The 17445-nt window shown below is 42.8% G+C and overlaps 2 protein-coding genes and 1 long non-coding RNA gene across 5 annotated transcripts in view; 2 read left to right on the top strand and 1 right to left on the bottom strand.

The window, feature by feature from the left end:
- The window catches only part of LOC147427993 (uncharacterized), a 46775-nt gene extending 31353 nt beyond the window's left edge, over positions 1–15422 (top strand). The window contains exon 5 of one of the 2 annotated variants that reach the window (XM_086496556.1): positions 15103–15422. In XM_086496556.1, the coding sequence (XP_086352682.1) occupies positions 15103–15165 (63 nt within the window). In that variant the 3' untranslated portion in view covers positions 15166–15422. Of the gene's footprint in view, positions 1–7742; positions 7806–15102 lie in introns of those variants that run through there. The other variant, XM_086496558.1, reaches the window with a different exon arrangement.
- Positions 1406–4172, top strand: LOC147427994 (uncharacterized). The gene is made up of 2 exons (XR_015186022.1): positions 1406–2600; positions 2679–4172. It is a non-coding gene; the product is annotated as an uncharacterized LOC147427994 (long non-coding RNA).
- Positions 15423–16519: 1097 nt separating the features above from the next.
- Positions 16520–17445, bottom strand: part of LOC147427992 (truncated transcription factor CAULIFLOWER D-like) — a 16880-nt gene continuing 15954 nt past the window's right edge. For both annotated transcript variants that reach the window (XM_086496560.1, XM_086496562.1), the window contains exons 7-8: positions 17134–17282; positions 16520–16777 (exon numbers count right to left, since the gene is read on the bottom strand). In XM_086496560.1, the coding sequence (XP_086352686.1) occupies positions 16633–16777; positions 17134–17282 (294 nt within the window). In that variant the 3' untranslated portion in view covers positions 16520–16632. The remainder of the gene's footprint in view (positions 16778–17133; positions 17283–17445) is intronic.

Here is a 17445-nt window from a genome sequence, read left to right as displayed (position 1 = left end):
GGTAAGTAGTCTTCCCAATTGGTTTGCTTCTTGCTAACGATTGCTCGTAGCATATCCTCTAGCACTTGAGTAATTCTTTCTGTTTGACCATTTGTTTTTGGATGATCAGTCGTACTTAGATTAAGTTTAGTTTTCAACTTTTGAAACTCAACTCTCTAGAAGTGATTATCGAACTTTCGATCTCTGTCACTAATGATACTACCTGAAGACCATAGAGTTTATATATATGCTCTACAAATAGCCGTGCTAATTTTAGTGTCTTAACCATAGTCTTAGTGGAAATGAATCGACCCATCTTTGTGAGACGGTCTACAATTACCCAAATGGCATCATGGCCACGATTTGTAGTAGGTAGTCCTACTACAAAATCCATAGAGATACTCTCTTACTTACCTTGTGGAATCTCTAAAGGATGTAAAAGGCCACCTACCTTGAGGCGCTCTGCCTTATTAACTTGGCACTGTTGGTAGTTTAGTACGTACTCTTTAACATCATGATGTAAGCCCGACCAATAAAATTGCCGTCAAACTAAGGCATACGTCTTACGGATACTTGGATGACTAGCACTTGGAATATCGTGACACTCAAATAAGATTTGGCACCTAGTGTTTGAGTCCTTTGGCACACATACTCTACCTTTGTGGAGTAAGTAGCCATCATCAATGGAAAATTTCTTCCATCGCTTAAGCTCTTCCTGAGTAGGGGTGGAGCTCTGTGTGTTGGAGTTTCTATTTGCGCGTGCAGAGACATGTTGATCTGGTTGTTCAGAGACATGTGAGTGTGAGGGATCCCTTTTTAAAACTGCACTCCACACTTTAGCATATGAGTGATCTTGTGCACACTTGCCACGTAATGACGCCAAAAATCCACTCTTTAGTTCCGTGAAAGCAAGTGAATTAATCTGAGGCATCCGACTTAGTGCATCCACTACTACATTATATCGCCCCTTGCGATATCGTAGCTTACAATCATAATCTTGAAGGATTTCTGCCCATCTAGCTTTACGGCCCTTCAAGTCTGTTTGAGTAGTAAACCATTTGATACTCTCATGGTCAAAAACTACTTCAAACTCGGCACCATATAAATAGTGTCTCCACTTTCGTAAAGCGTGAATTATGGCATAGAGCTATCTCTCATAGACAGAATAATTCTGTTGAGCTCTATCTAACTTTTTACTTTCAAAGCATTAGGAAAAATATGAACCCTCTAAGAGCCCTTTGGAATTAAGGTTAATTAGAGGCCAACCAATGAGAAGAGGGTGGTAAACACACTCTATGCCCTCAAAAATGTAGAGGGACAAAGTAGTCTTACACTTCTTAAATGGGCTCTTACCTAGTGAGAAGGTGGGGGGGCGGGGGTAGGGGGGGGTGGGGGGGGGGGTGGGTGGGCCATATAGAACCTCCAACTTCCCTCCTTTTTTATCCGGTTTTAAAAAAATCCCAAAAATTTGAAACTTTTCAAAATTTTCAAAACTCAAATTTCATCTTCTTAAAACCCCCCTAAAACTATTTTATGGTCAAAAAAGTATTTTTTGACCTTAAAAAGTCAAAACGTGCACCCAAAAACCCTAAAATTCAAAATTTTTAAAAAACTTTTGAAAAATCTTTTTTTGCTATCCAGAGCTCCCCCAAAAGTAGTTCTTAGGCAAAAAGTGATTTTCTCTCTGTAGAACCCCTTTTCCAACCTCTCCTTGGTTGCAACCATCGCAACAACCACCTCGATTTCCAACGCATTGTAAGTACATGTTTTGAGAATACAAAGCTAGGTGTGAAATCACAGTGTAATGTTATTATGGATTCATACTTAAGATTTGTCATGCATTTATAGTCATATTTCCATCCACGTTGGTGGAGGAGCAGCCACTACATAGTCTCTCCGGCACATTCATGCTATACATGCGGATATTGGAGCAATAATATTCCCACATCTTTGCCCAACCAAACTCGTTTAAAAAAGGATTTTCTTCTATTCTCACTCCTATATTGTCCCTACTTCTACACAAGCGTTTGGAATGCTTGAACCCATCAAAGTAACTTCCTTGTTAAGTATGGAGTGGCCGGTGCCAGATTTGTGGTCGGTAGCATCTTTCAAGCAAAAGATGATAATGGATGTCCAAAACTCTTTGAAATACTCTAAAGCTTCTAGGTCTGTGGGCTTGAGTTGGTGTTTGCCTATTCATTGTTTTGTGCACATTTTTAAAGAGTTTGGGTTTGTGGAGACTACCACAATGCTTGTATGTAAAGATGCGCATTACGAGGAATTAGGAAGGCTTTTAGAAGAGGACTGGGGTTTTGTGGAGGGCATGCACAACGGAGACCGGTACCGTTGTAAGGTTGGAGCTTCAGGTATTGGAATGCGTTATTTGAAATCCCGCACCTCCTTGTACATACGATTTCACTATGATCGTTGGAGTGTGGACTCCCTTACAGAGTGTAGACGGCGCTATTGCAAGCTTTGACATTGCAGTGAAGATGTCCAACAATGCTTTGGAGGCAGTCCAAGTGAACAAGCATTGGACTCTCAGTAATGTTCGAGAACATTTGGTTATTATGGGTTTTGAGGCCCTTCAACAAGCACAATTTCGTTTACAAGGTCACAAGGTGAGAATCCTTCCACCACATTTTCAATACATCATGGTTTGTCGATCATTGGATGCTTATTGTAATGAATGTCCGCAGATTGGGAAGAGAATGGAAGACAAATTGAAGGTCGAGGAGGACTAGGGATGGATGGAACTATGCTATCGATCTTATAACTTTGTAACCCTTGCAATTTTCAAACTGATCCCCGCTGTAATCAACATGATTTGCTTCGGCAAATCATGCCTTTGAATATAATTTTTTGCATTGGGATGAGAAATCATTTTTTGGTGAAAGTGCCTTTTTTTTAAATGTCTTAAAAAAAGGGTCCATTATAAAAGGGGGGCCACCTAACTCATTCACTATTTTCACTTTTGCAACTCTTGAGCTCCTTCACTCTCTATCTACACCATAGGCTAGACATGGATGCTTCCACAGCCTCTGCATCTGCAGCCACATCCACCCCTTTGTCACGCTTCATCCTCTTCCTCGAGGACACCAAATACAAAGGGAAGTTGGACCTCCACACCTTTTTTTACTCGTCTCCCTGACCTTGATGCCACAGTTGCCCTTCACATGGATGCATTTGCCGAGATTTTTGCGTTCATAGAGGAACACATCATAAAAAATTATGTATCTATCCCCCCACATGTAGGGATCTGGGTGCCTTGCGATCTTTTGCGCTATATACACAAAGGTGATCGCATATTCTCCAAGCGGTTGCAACGATTCCAAGAAATTGTAACCGATGCAGGCCATTACTTGGACGAGCAAGCCTCAGGGGTGTCAGCGCTCAAGAAGCGCAAGTTGGGGGTGGAGTACCTTTCTTGGCTCGTAACATTTATCTTCTTGGTGAGCGAGGAACTTGATTTGGAGGAGCTTCACTTACCACACCTTCAGGTTGGGTCCTTTATCAAGGACACCAAGGAGCAGCAGGTTATCCCCATGAACCCTGCACAGCGGAAGGAAAGGCACACCGGCTCGAGTACCCTAGGGGTCTTGAGGAAGTGGTTGAGAAATCCATAGTTGCGGCTGGCCCTAGTGACACTCTAGAGCCACTACCACTGACGGATGTGGCTATCCCAGACGTAGAAATCAGCCGCTTCTCCTCAATGTTAGTGGATGGGGAGGAGTATGTGTTCCTGCATGATTTGGAGAAAGCATTTGTCCTGCACATGGATGAATGCTTGAGCGTGCTATGCAACAGCACCAAATGTCCCTTAGACAATACGCCAGATGTCCTAGAAAGAAAGATCTTGCCAGATGGAAACTCTGTTGTTGACACTATTGTAGTCGTATGTGCGGAGGTCCTGGAAGCAGAGCAGTTGCACGTGGCTGATGAAGAATTCCAAGCCACGCAAGCCAAGGTTGAGGCTGCTAGGATGCCTATGCCATTATGCAACTTCCCATCTGATGATCCAAAGGTCGTATCTGTGGTGCATGGGAGCATTGACTTGGATGCGAAGGGCAACAGGGAGGAGGACGACGAGGAGCAGGAGGTAAACTGTATCCTAAATTTCATGTTACTATTTTATCCTTCATTGTCTTTTTTCTCAACCTTCATCGGTTTATGACAGGATGTCGTGGAGGTTGATGATTTTGCTGCAAGGACGGGTGGCAAGCGGATGGGCTTTGGACCTCAAGCTTCCCTTGCGCATTACCTAGGACAACTCCCCCCTGGCAATGTGGCCATTATCCATAATGAATTTACTCCCCAAGCTCATTTTATGACTTGGTCGTTAAAAGCTTTGAGCAAGTTTTTGTGTTTGAGCACCATTGCTCAAACTGCGCATCAAGTGTTCCTAGTGCGTAGGGGTGAAAGCATGAATAGGTGGAATGATATTTAAGCTATTAGATAGCATATCACAAAAACAATCTTGTGGAAAAAAGAATACAAACTAAATAAAATTTATAAGTGATTGCACTTCTATATTTTATTCTTTAAGAGCTATCCATTGACATATATCATGATAGAAATTTTATGTGAAATTCATGTCTAATTGTAGGCCAAAAATTTTGATAGTAGGTGTCCATGGACACAGCTATTTGAGCCACCATTCCATGCTTTCACCCGTAGATCCCTTGTATACACAGCGTTTGGTACTGGCTTTCGTGGTAAAGTGCTTGCCCAGATAGGGATACAGGCTTCCATTGGCTCAACTGACCCAAAGGCCATAGCGCAGTCCCTCTTGACTAGGGAGTTGCCTTACGCGCAAAATAGGCGCCAGGAAATGGTCAAAAAAATTATGAACTCCTCAGATACATGATGTAAAATCACCGTTTTGGAAGTAATAAAAAATATTTGAAATTGTCTCTCTATCTTGCAAATTCTTTTGAATGTGATTTGTCAATCTTGAAAATTGTTTCAATTGGTGATATGAAAATTGTTTTGATTAGTGACTTTGCAATTTCAAGTTCTGTATGTAATTTCAGTCAATTTCAGTAAATTTAGGTATTTTATGTTCCCTAGGGGGTAGATAAGCCTACCAAGGGCCAAAAAAAGCCTGGCCACAAGGGCGCGCAAATGGCCCATCCATCAGTTTTGGATGGGTCATTTGCGCGCCCTTGTGGCCAGCCTTTATTTTGCCCCTGGTAGGCTTATCTACCCCCTAAGATACTTACAAAGCACAAATTTATTGAAATGAATTGGTTTTGCATCATTAATTTAGATGCACCCTTTCTATGGCAATTTCAGCATATGTTCACACTCAAGGACACTAGAAAAGGTGAAATCAATTATGAAATGAAGTTTCCAGCACACTATCACCTGCTTTAGCTCTACCTAGTACACCCCTGCACCAAAAAGTCCAATTACATTGGACATTTGAAATCTCCAAATAAATGTTGCATAGACACTTGGTTTCACAATGTGTTTTTTTTTTTGATATCCTATACGGAATTCAAAGCTTGAAATGGCCAAAAAAGGGTGTCCACAAGGATCCATGTAAAATAATGTTGCAAAACCAGTAGGTTTTAGTAAATTTGTGCTTTGTAAGTACCCTTAGGGGTAGATAAGCCTACAAGGGGCAAAAAAAAGCCTGGCCACAACGACGCGCAAATGGCCCATCCAAAACTGATGGATGGGCCATTTGCGCGCCCTTGTGGCCAGGCTTTTTTTTGTCCCTTCTAGGCTTATCTACCCCCAAGGGTACTTAAAAAGCACAAATTTACTGAAATTGATTGAAATTACATACAAAACTTGAAATTACAAAGTCATTTCATTACAAAGATAATAGACACAGTAGACACAACTGTTGAGCATATTGTCATTGGAAAGTCAAATCATTACAAAGATAAGGGTGTGCAATACAAAAAGAGGGGTAACTTCGGCTAATGCTCGAAGTCTCGTCGCAATCGACGTGCAAGCTGTATATCTTTTGGCTGTATTGTCACTTGCTTTGCATGTATGGCGCATAGGTTTGTATCTTCCAACACTGAAATGATGTGGGCCTCTGCAGCTTCTTGAATAGCCTCTAGCGCTATTGCTTGCATTCTATACTGATTTCCATAGCTTTGAAGCACCTCCTTCACAGTGCGAGCAAAGGGGGCGTGTCGAATCAAAAGCTCCGTTGTCTTTTGGTAGTGGCGGATTTCTGCAAATGCCCTTGCACGCCGCTGCGGTTGTCTTGGGGGCACTTGTACATTTGCTGGCGGGCGGCGTTTAGGCTTCTTGAAAAACTTAGACTTGCGCATGTTTACATGCTTAGGGGCTGGTTCTGCAGCCTCTTCTGATTCTTCCTCTTCCCTTGGCTGCCGATCTTGTCGTGTGGGGAGAGCTCCCTGGCCTCCAAGCAATGTCTTCCCCCCAACGGCCACCCGGTGTGTGCGCGGTATTTTTTCTCGCAGCCATGGTGGCTCACTCTCTGATTCAGTGTCTGTATGGACCACCCGAGTCCTGGATGGTCCTGCTTGTGATTGGTGGCGTCACGGCTGCTCCCTGTCGGACTCTGTTGTTTGTTGGTCCTCTTCTTCTCTCCAGCGTTGGGCACGTTGCTTCATTCTCCTTCTAGGTGTTATATCTTGAGGAGGTGGAGATTCAACAGTCCTCGATGACTCTCGTGCCCTACCACCATGCCCACTACCAGATGAGTTCCTGGAACGGCTAGGCGTTCGTGGCCGTTTTCTTGTGCCTTTAAGCCATGACGGCTTCTCACATCCTTGGAGGGTGTTTTTGTTGGCAGGCGGATGCTCTTTCACGGTTTGTTTGGTGCGCGCCATTTCGTTGGTAAGAGCTCACCCGTTCTTAAGAAATCATTAGGAAATTTCAGAGGTTATTTGGAGGGCCATATGAAGAGAGAGAAAAATAGAGCGCGTCCAATGAGCACGAAAGCTACGTTACGTAGGAAAGTACGTGGAAAGACTCAAAAACTAGGAAAATAGCATAAAACTTTCACGAATCTAGGATTGTAGTATCGTAATTTCCTTCCTTTTACCGAGCTTTTAGGTGCTTGCATGTGTCCCACTTCTAATATTCTCTTATGGTCATTAACGTACTGGAGGGTGACCATTAAGCCTGCACAAGATATTGGAATTCTAAAACACTTTCTCTCCATTAGAATGCTTTCAAAGTGAATCTCCCTCCACTAAAGCTTTTCTCTGAGAGCTATGGCTTCCACGTCTTCTCGCCCAAGAAGCTCCAGGTGTTTACTGTCTCTCACACCAACAACCAACAGCTGCACTTTGCCTAGAAGGCCAAGTAGTAGCATATCCTCAATTACAATATCAACTTCAATAAGTGCAGAAAACCAATGGGTTGGACAAAGGATAAACAAAGGTTCATGGGTCCTCATGCAACCAAGAAGACCCAAGAGGTCTAGTGGTATCAACGTTTACCGCTCAGCATGGAAGGCCAGAGTGTTGGATTTCAAAGTTGAAATCGGCAAAAGATCTGTAAAGGAAGTTCTTGTTTAGCATGTGTTTACCCATCCAGAGGTGATAGCAAACGGTGGAAATGTATCAGATATACATCAACCACGTTGCAATTGTAAGTACTCTTGACATGTGAACTTATTGATACTCTCATTATAACTTTTCTTATATATTTTGCAATGTTTCTCCCGCTTGTTATGAGCAATGTCTCCATTCTTCACAGCTCAATTACATTAGATTTGTCATTTTTACTTATTGATACTCTTAGTTTAACTCTTCTTATATATATTGCAGATGTTTATCCCTCTTCTTATGAGCAATGGGAGCCTGTGGAGTGCATAATAGGCCTCTTCCATGTTGTTCATGCCCACATTGGTTCTCTACAGTATTCAGGGAGGAGCAGCAAAAGACTGGCTGATGAGGGAATATTTTTTTATGACCACTTCTACCAACTCATCTCAGGGAATAAGAATGGCATGTTGGTGAAAGTGCCTCTACCAATCGATTCGAACACTGTGGACTGGCCAGTTCCTGAGGAAACAATGGTGGAGGCAATGCGAAGTAAGCTCTACAAGGATATACAGAGGTCTCTACGTAGCTCTATTCCCACCAAACTGGTTAGAATTGCAAACTTTTGTCCTGTTGCACTCTTCATAGAGTTGTTTCATAGCTACAACATCCGTGTTACGAAAACTATGTTCATGTGCAAGTCATTTCAGCAGTCATCCTGTGACAAACTTCTTGACAGAGGATGGTATGTAAAGGAAGAGATTGGTTTACGGTGCGAGGTCGCGCTTGATACTCTAGTTGTCAAGTACATGATTGCAAGCCAATCACTGTTACTCTCGTTTTGGTATATGCGATCACAAATGCTCAATGGTAAGTACATTCCTATGGACCAGGTTTCTGCAGGTTTGGAAGATAATCCTGCTGTGGATGTGGAAGTGATTGATAAAGAGCATGGCCTACTGTTGGTGGTTACAATAAGGGAGCTACGCAGTCTTCAGCATTTGCGGCATGACATAATTGAAGAGTCAATGGACAGGGACCTATCAAATTTTTCCTTTTTCCTAGCTGGCCGTAAGGTGATGCGGCGAAGGGAAAAAGATACTGTGCCTTCGTCCCTCCATGTTAGCCTCATTCCCTCCATATTGACGAGGTTCATTCAATGCAACTGAAAAGAGGATTATCCCTCAATCACTACGAACGAATGTTCAGAAGAGTAAGGAATCTACTTAAAGTACACTTTTTGAACTTTTACTATGAAAGACCTAGCTCTATTATTTGCCATTTTTTCTAGAGAGTGCAAAAAATACATTTTCTTAGAAGGCCCTCCAAATGACCTTCGAAATTCCCTAATGGAGTGGTTTATGAGAGCATGCAATATTTATAAGGGCCCATTTAAAAAGGGCCCTGTTCACACTAATTTTTTTTTAAAAGTATTATTTTTTAAATAAACATGTCGCTAAGAGTTGGACCCTGCATTCACGTTTAGTGACTCGTGCAGTATCCACTTTGATCCTTGTCGCACTCTGCATCGCCGCCATGCAGCATGCTTGGTGGGACCTTGCGACATTTGCCACTTGTTGCTATGCTCTTGACGACTCCATTTTCGCACTTCAATAGCAATCTTGGATTGTCGCGCACGCTCCATTGTGAGCTTACGAGCAAATGTTGTGCGAAAAAACCAATTGAACATCTCCTCCAAATAATTGGATTGCACCATTCCACCACCATGTCGAGTATTTTTGAAGTACACTCCCCTTGCTCGATAATGGGACTTCTCCATGCCTTGAGTGCTAAAAATTTCAAGCGATCCATACTTGTGCATAAAAAATGCACCATGCGCAAACAAGATATAATGTTCACATGAGTAAACGATCCACATTATTAAATAAAAACAATCCCTTGTAATAAATACACCATGTAAAATGACTTACCATGTAATGTGTAATGTTATTTTCACCCCAAGAAAGGGTGAAGACCTTGGTAAAATCCGCCAAGGCTTCTTGAAATGATTGGCGTTGTTCTTCTGTTGTGCTGTTAAGGCCCATAAGCTTGACCATTTTATCAAAATGTGCCCAAACTTGCTTGCGCTTGTTTGCAAGCTCGCCATTTGAAACATTGTCGGTAGTAGCTTTGCATAACTCCTTCCAAAGCTCCCAAAGGTTACCTACCTGCTGGTTGGAGCTGTTTTGAGCATCATATCGACTTTGCTTTCCTTGGGAAACTTTCTTCAAAAAGTGTCTAGCTTTTTGTCCACTCATTGACACTTGTTGAGCAATTTCATGGGCCTCCCCTGTGTTCTTTGCAGCAACGATAGACACATTTCCACCGTGACAGCCAATGGAATTCAAGAGTACCTCCACTCTTTCGATCGCTTCCTGGGACTTTTCCAACGGTTTCATTGTGAAAGCATAGTCAATGTGGAGCTTCAATAGCCTATCAAAAATGCGCATGAATGCGTGTAATGTACAAAAATGTACATTCGATAGAGAAAATCAAAAGATTAGATTCCAATCGTGGTCCTTTTGATCATGGTCTGGGGCATTGAGCATGGGACATCTCATAATAGACGCTTCCCATTCTCTACCTTCATCTCCGACATCACGACAATCTAACCCTTGTTCTCCATGCCCTTGTTATGGAAGCATGGAACCGGCCTTTGCAGTGCTCTTATGTGATTTTTTTCCATTAGGTTTGTACCCTCGAGTGCAAAATGGACAAGGCATGAAAGAAGAAGTCCCCTGTTTGCAGCCAAGCAAACACTTTATGGTCTTCAAATCCCCACCTAAGTGCCACTCCACATCATAACTACCAAAACCCTCAATCTCCAACTTCTGACCTGCAATTTGGGAGTGTATTACTTCTGTGATCCATGGAGTTCTCTCAAAAATCCATGAAAGTACTCCATTGGTCTCTTTGGGCACCTCAATAGCACCCAACCACCAAATGTCTTTCTCTGATTGCACGCTAAAAGATGGGGTGGGAGATGGCTCGACTGAATCCCTTCGCTTGGTTTGCAGAAGGGCCTCATTCATTAGAGTGACACTTAGCCTCTCTAACCTTCGGCCTTTCACTATTTGACACTCATCGAGTTTCAGCACAAAAGCGACTTTTGTGCCAAGCACTACAAAATAAATAGTGCTAAGACCTTAAACTTCAGAGTCTATGATAAGAATAATACCAAAGAAAAAAGTAAAGTGTGTCACCTTCTTCGGGTAACTCGTAAAATCTTCCTTCACTTTAAAAAAAGCTAGAGAGAGAAAGTAACCCTTTAGATCCACATCCTACATTTGTCTAAAAAAAAGGCTGGAAAAGCCTACTCAAAACTACCTTCTTCAATGCCCTTTCCCCCTAAACCCCACACAACATTAGCCTTAATCCCTAAAAATTAGGATTCCTTACAAGGCCCATGCAAGGTTCATATTTCTCCTAATGGACTATAGGTCTTTCCTCCTGGAGAAGTACCGCACCAATGGCTTTATCACTAGCATCAGTCTCTACCACAAACGGCTTAAGTGGGTCAACGATTGCTACGGTCGAAGCAGTGGCTATAGCTACCTTGAGTTGTTCGAAACCGTGTTTTTGGGCTTCTTCCGAAGAAAAGATCTTACCTTTTGCTTTAACTTGATCCGTCATAGGAACAGTGATTTTGGCATAGTCACGGATATATTGTCTATAAAATCTAGCCATGCCTAAAAATATTTGAAGCTCCTCAATCGTGTTGGGATGTGGCCATCGAAGAATGGCAGCGACCTTGTCAGTGTCCATCTTGTTGCCAGAATAAGAGATCACATGACCGAGTTAATGTATCTCTGTTTTAAAGAAATCGCACTTGCGTTGCTTAGCATACAACGCGTGATCTCGTAGCTATTAACACTTTGTCTGTTAATAGTGCCATGCATGCGAACCAAATCATGGGGGCCAAAGGTGGACTGCCACATTGAAGCAGGCACACAAGGAGATGAATCTAATGTGAAGCGTTGCACTGTGTGCATGGCCTTTTCTTTGCTTGCAAAAGAGGACAATCTTTCTTGTTATGTTGGTCCGAAAGACATCTCAAACACAAATTGTGTTTCTTTGCACGCTCAAAATCAGCAGTGCTGAGAGACCCACGCGGAGTATCTCGTGATTGCTTAGGCTTCTTAGCCTCTTGTGGGCGTGGAGAGGTAGATTGTCTCTTGTTCCTCTTGGAACGTGTGGGAGATCTACCTCGTGGCTCTTAGCAACATTTCTCTTAGCAAAAGTATTCTTAGAGTAGGGAACATTTCCTTTCCTCTCTTGGTCATCATCATATCTTTGTGCATGACTAATGGCTTCTTCCAAAGTTTTTGGATGTTGGGTCTTGACATGAAGACGATAGTCTTTGTCAAAACCCCTATTAAAACCCTGTATCTTTTGGAATTCATCTAGACCTTCTAGTTTTAATATGATTTCTCGATACTTTGAAAGGTATTGTGTGAGAGAGAGGCCAGACATGCGGCATGCATCCCATGCTAACCAATTCTTATCTTCTTCATTGGAGTCCAAAAACTCTTTGGAGAAAGAAGCTTGAAACGCAGCCCAAGACGGAGGACGAGCATCTAATGGGCTTGCCTTTAAGAGATAGACTTGTTTCCACAGCCGTCTTTATATCCGGGGTGTGTCTCAATCTATGAATATCACTCCATTTGTGTAAGAACGTATTGACCGCATCCTTGTTGCGATCACGCTCTTCTCCGTGAAACTCAAGAATGGTGATATTCTTAAGTAATGCATTGCTACCTTCTGCATCTTCTGCAACACTTGTCTCTTGACTCCTTGAGTCGTGCGAGCTTGGTTCCCTTGAACCATGCCACTTGTGGCTCCTTGAGTTGTCTGTGAATTCATAAATTTCACAAGTAACTCTGTAAGATTGGTAACATTTGCATTGAGTGCAGAGAGGTTTCTTTCAAGTACACTTTGGCGATGTTCAAAGTCTTGAAAGAAGCAATATCTACAAGCCCACGATCTCCTAGATCATCATCATCATACATATTAGTGTGAGCAGCACCCATGGTGCCCTAATTTTGATCTACGTGCTCAAAATCAAACGTGTGTAGGTGGGATATCCTCACTGGCCATGGTAAACACGCACTAATGCAAAGAGAGAAAAAGAAACGACAATTTGTACCTTGAGAAATTGAAGTCTTTGTGTTTTGTATGCTTCGCAATTTGCATTGCATGTGAACCTTGCCTTGTGGGAAGTTGAGCGCTTCACTTGTCGTTCCTTGTAAGAACACCGTTGATGATTCTTCACAAAAACTCGTCGTTTTTGTGAAGGCTTTTCTTCACTTTGAAGCTACCTCCTTGAGGAAAAAATGATTTTTGGAGGAAAACTTGCCTTCCTTCAAGAAGTGAAAAGGAAGGGTAAAGCTACTTCCTTGAAGTTTGAAGCTTTCCCTTTCTTTCTAGTTTTCCTTTCAACACAAGTAGACTATCTTTCCTTGTACACAACAAGGACCAATAGCTTGATGGTAAAGTGTTGGCCTCTTATCCTCATGGGGTGGGTTCAAACCTTCCTTCATGCAAGGGTTAAGCGGACCTTCCTACGTGCACAACCAACGAAGCCCATGGAAGCCTTCGGTGCCGTCGAGTTGTCGGTCGAGTTTGCCTTGGTCACCTGTTGTGGAGGGCGTGGACGGGTCGCCTCGCGATCTCTCCAGGAATAGGAAACTGTGTCTGTCTTCTTTTTGCTACACAACGGAGACGTCATTGTCTGTGGAACGTGGGGGAGAAGCAGGGCGTCGCATGCACATGCCAAGCCACTTTTAGCCTCTTCCCAAAAATAGTTCGGATGCCAGTGAAAGGGCGGTGGTAATGTGTGTGCTACTCTCCACCCAACCGTGCTATCTTATAGCCTCCCCCTAACGTACACACTGTCCAGCCATGCCGGTGGCCTTGCCCATAGGACCCATGTCCTTACATTCAGCTATATGCCATGTAGCTACGTCTATGTCTTCTTGCACCCACATATACATTCCCAGAATCACTATGTCTTCTTGCACCCAAATATGTGTGTCGACACTATAGACCTAGACAATTTGCTAGCATGCTATTTATCCACATGATTTGGAAGCATGTGTTGTGTCTTCAAGAAACTTGCTAACACCCATTTCATCAGTGAGAATTGAAAGTAGGAGAAAGATAAAATCAAATGTCCATAGTAACATTGTTAGAATATGTTCATAGTGGGTCTATTTTGCTTCCATTAATTAATTAGTTTGTGAGATTCATTTTCCCAGTTACGGCAAAGTGAAGCCTTGCCTATTTGCCTTTGTTCCTGCGGTGCAGTCATCCTTACCCTAGCTGCTCCACCCATTGACCTTCGCTCTTTGTCTTCCTCTGCGCAAGCTTGCTCCCACCATCCCCTCCCACCTAGCTCAACACACAACAAATATGTGCAAGAGAGAGACATGGACAACACTCAAGACAGGAAATATGTGCGGCCAGCGAGTGGATATGGGCAGTAGAAAAACGAGCAATCCAAGCATGTATGCGAGAGAGAGAGAGAGAGAGAGAGAGAGAGAGAGAGAGAGAGAGAGAGAGACTAGTTGGCCTCCCTTGCAAAGTGATTCTCTCTCTTTGCTTTTGGATCTCTACCTCCCTCTCTATTAATGCATCCATTGATGCTCTTCGCACTTGCCACAACCCATATACATATCCCTCTTCTCTCACCAACAGTACTATGTGTGTGTCATAGAAACACACACACACACAAACAGAGAGAGAGAGAGAGGGAGAGAGACAGACAGACAGAGCCGAAAGCGCCACAAGATGATGTGTCTGTTACGCATTGAGCAACTTCCTACAAAGCTTGCTCCCCATTTCTCTCTCTCGGCATGCTGTCATGGCACGAGTGTCAACACGAACATGTTGGACCTTCTATCCCTACACACACTCACACCCCCCCGCCCAACACCTGCTTGCCTTCTAATTTCATCCTCGCCTCTACTTCCCCCTAACTCCCTCTGCAATCACATGTAGTCCCCTACCCTGAGCCTTGCATGCAGATCTCGTCGCTCGATTGCGAGACACACATACACACACGCCACGTCCACCAGTGGCTCAATTGCACGAGACAAAACTCCTCGCCTGTGCGATACCTACAAAAAAGAAAAATCGTTGCCTCTCAAGGACCTGGTGACATGCGGTCTCTCTCTCTCTCTCTCTCTCTCTCTCTCTCTCTCCATGTCACTGCACTTTCCTTTTACTTTAGTTTTTGGAGGGTATCTCATGAGATACCCTCTAATTTGACAAGGTTGCAAAATTAGATAGACATAGTAACCTTTTGAAGTTTGCCACATTAATGGCAATATTAATAGCTTACAAGCTAAATCTACTATTCTAAGCTCTTTGGTTGCTGAATAAAAATTTAAAGAGCCTTCGAACAAATAGGTAACCATGGAGTGTCTCAACCTTTTTATCTTGATATCTAACTTAGTAAAGAACGTTGAATGCCCTAAAATTAGGGAGCTTTATACATTTGACACGTGGTAGGTGCTCTTCGCTCCTAGAGCCTCACAAAACGCGCGCAACCAGAGCCTTTGGCCTAGAGAGAGAGAGAGAGAGAGAGAGAGAGAGAGAGAGAGAGAGAGAGAGAGAGAGTTCTAAGACCCTTTTCTGTATGTAGGGATGGGTGTTGCACTCGTTAGAAGTAACCATGGAGTACCGGCCGGGTCATATTTACTTTTAGGACGAGATTAGTTTCTAGGAAAAAAAAGAGGCCCAAGGGGGATCAACCCTTGGGGTTTGTGTGGTGGTTGGATCATTACTCCCTATTTCACCAGCCAGCCTGCCCGCCCGCCCGCCCATTACTGGAGGTGTTACTATATAATTGGTGTAGAGGAAAGATTCATATTATGTAGCTAATTATGATAGCTTTTAGTTGAAGCACATTGCTCCAATATAATAACATGTAAGCAACAGAAGGGATCGAACATAAATTATCACTTTTACTATTGTTGTTCTCCGCTCCAGATACACTATCACAGCGTGTTGGCCGTGACTTATCTCGAGGAGTCCACTCCGTAAAAATTGCATGTATAACATGTGCAAACAAGAGGTATTTAAATAATCCCTTACCCGTATATTTTGAAGTATTGTATGTGCCCTTCATGTGTGAATTTTTGTAAAAAAACTAACCCTTATGTATGAAAATTTCAACTTTCTCAATTAAAAAACCCTTTATGTGAGTACATTTGTTTGTAAATGTACCTAATAATAAATCTCTTATTTTGTTCGCATGTGCTATCTAACATATTTCCTAGTGGACATCGTGGTGACTTGTTAAGGCCTTCTGTCATTTTCCAGGGCTTGCAACTACATATACACGCCCACAATCACTATGTCTTATTGCACCCAAATATGTGTGTCCACACTGTAAACCTAGACAATTTGTTAGCATGTTCTTTCTCCACATGATTTGGAAGCATGTGTTGTGTCTTCAAGAAACTTGCTAACACCCATTTCATCAATGAGAACTGAAAACAAGAGATAAATAAAATCAAATGTTCGTAGTAACCCTTTGAAGACTATCACATTAATGGCAATTTTAACCGGTTTTACAAGCTAAAGCTACTATTGTAAGCTCTTGGGTTGCCAAATAAAAATTTCAAGTCTACGAAGAAATAGGTAACTATGGACTGTCTTAGCCATTTTACCTTACTATCTAACTATATAGTAAAGAACGTTGAATGCCCTAAAAGTAGGGAGCTTTATACATTTGACACGTGGTAGGCGCTCTTCGCTTCTACATCCTCACAAAACGCGCACAATCAAAGCCCTAGAGAGAGAGAGAGAGAGAGAGAGAGAGAGAGAGAGAGAGAGAGAGAGTCTGTGTGTTCTAAGGCCCTTTTTTGTCCGTAGGATGGGTGTTGCACTCATTAGAAGTAAACATGGACTATCGGCCGATCCATGTTTACTTTTAGGCCGGGTTTAGTTTCTAGGAACAAAAAGAGGCCCATGGGGGATCAGCCCTCGTGGTTTGTATGGTGGTTGAATGTTGTGGATCATTACTCCATCTTCCGCCCGCCCGTCATAAATTGGTGTTGAGGCAAGACTTCATATTATGTAGCTAATTGTGATAGCTTTTAGTTGAAACACACTCTTCCAATATAATAACATGTAAACAACAGAAGGGATGTAACATATATTATTGTCACTACTGTTCTTCTCCGCTCCAGTTATATTCATCACAGCATGCTGGTAGTGACTTGTTAAGGTCTTCTGTCATTCTCCAGCGCTTGGCCACGGCCTCATCAGCTGCCCGAAGATTGCTCATCTCGGCCCATAATGCATCCGAGACCCTAAGCAAATTAGCATGTCATGTCAAGATCAGAGGGGAACAAAAAACAAGGCTACTAGTGGCACATGCACAAGAAGATTTAGATATTTCCCCTGTAGGAAAATGGAGTCCTTTTCAGTGTTTTTAATACGATGCATAACGTCATGAGCTTTTGCTCGAGAGGCACCGAATACCTAGCTAGGTACGATTTGGGGCAGAGGACCACCAGTCCCCCCCATTGTACCTAGCTAGGTATGCAGTGCCTCCCTCCCAGAAGCTCATCATGTTGAGGTAAGTCACAATGTGGGAATTATTGTGAGAATTTGTCCAAAACTTCTTGTGTATATATGAAGGAAAAACCACATAAAGTGAATTTACCGCTGTGCAGGCAGAGATGCATCTGTTTGAGGGGCTATGGTATATGGATGGCTATCATGCCCCGTGCCAGTTAGCTCACAAGACGCAAGTTCCACCACCTTCTCCAGCACATTGGAACTCGCATTCACTTCTCTCCGCATTGCTGCTATCTGTCCCACAAAAACACAAATAATTAGTACCCCTTCTCCATTAGCTCGTGAAAACAAGGAAACAGCAACCTGCCATGTCTTTCTAGTTTTGAGTAACCATTGTTTGAATACACAATGGAGCATATAAAAGACAATACAGAAGCCTAAACCTGTGCTTGTTAAT

This window comes from Adiantum capillus-veneris, chromosome 23, assembly GCF_014529385.1.
Source record: "Adiantum capillus-veneris isolate H3 chromosome 23, ASM1452938v2, whole genome shotgun sequence".
NCBI classification, from domain to species: domain Eukaryota; kingdom Viridiplantae; phylum Streptophyta; class Polypodiopsida; order Polypodiales; family Pteridaceae; genus Adiantum; species Adiantum capillus-veneris.
The sequence above is the reverse complement of the archived record's forward strand: the minus strand, read 5'-3'. Positions and strand labels throughout refer to the sequence as shown.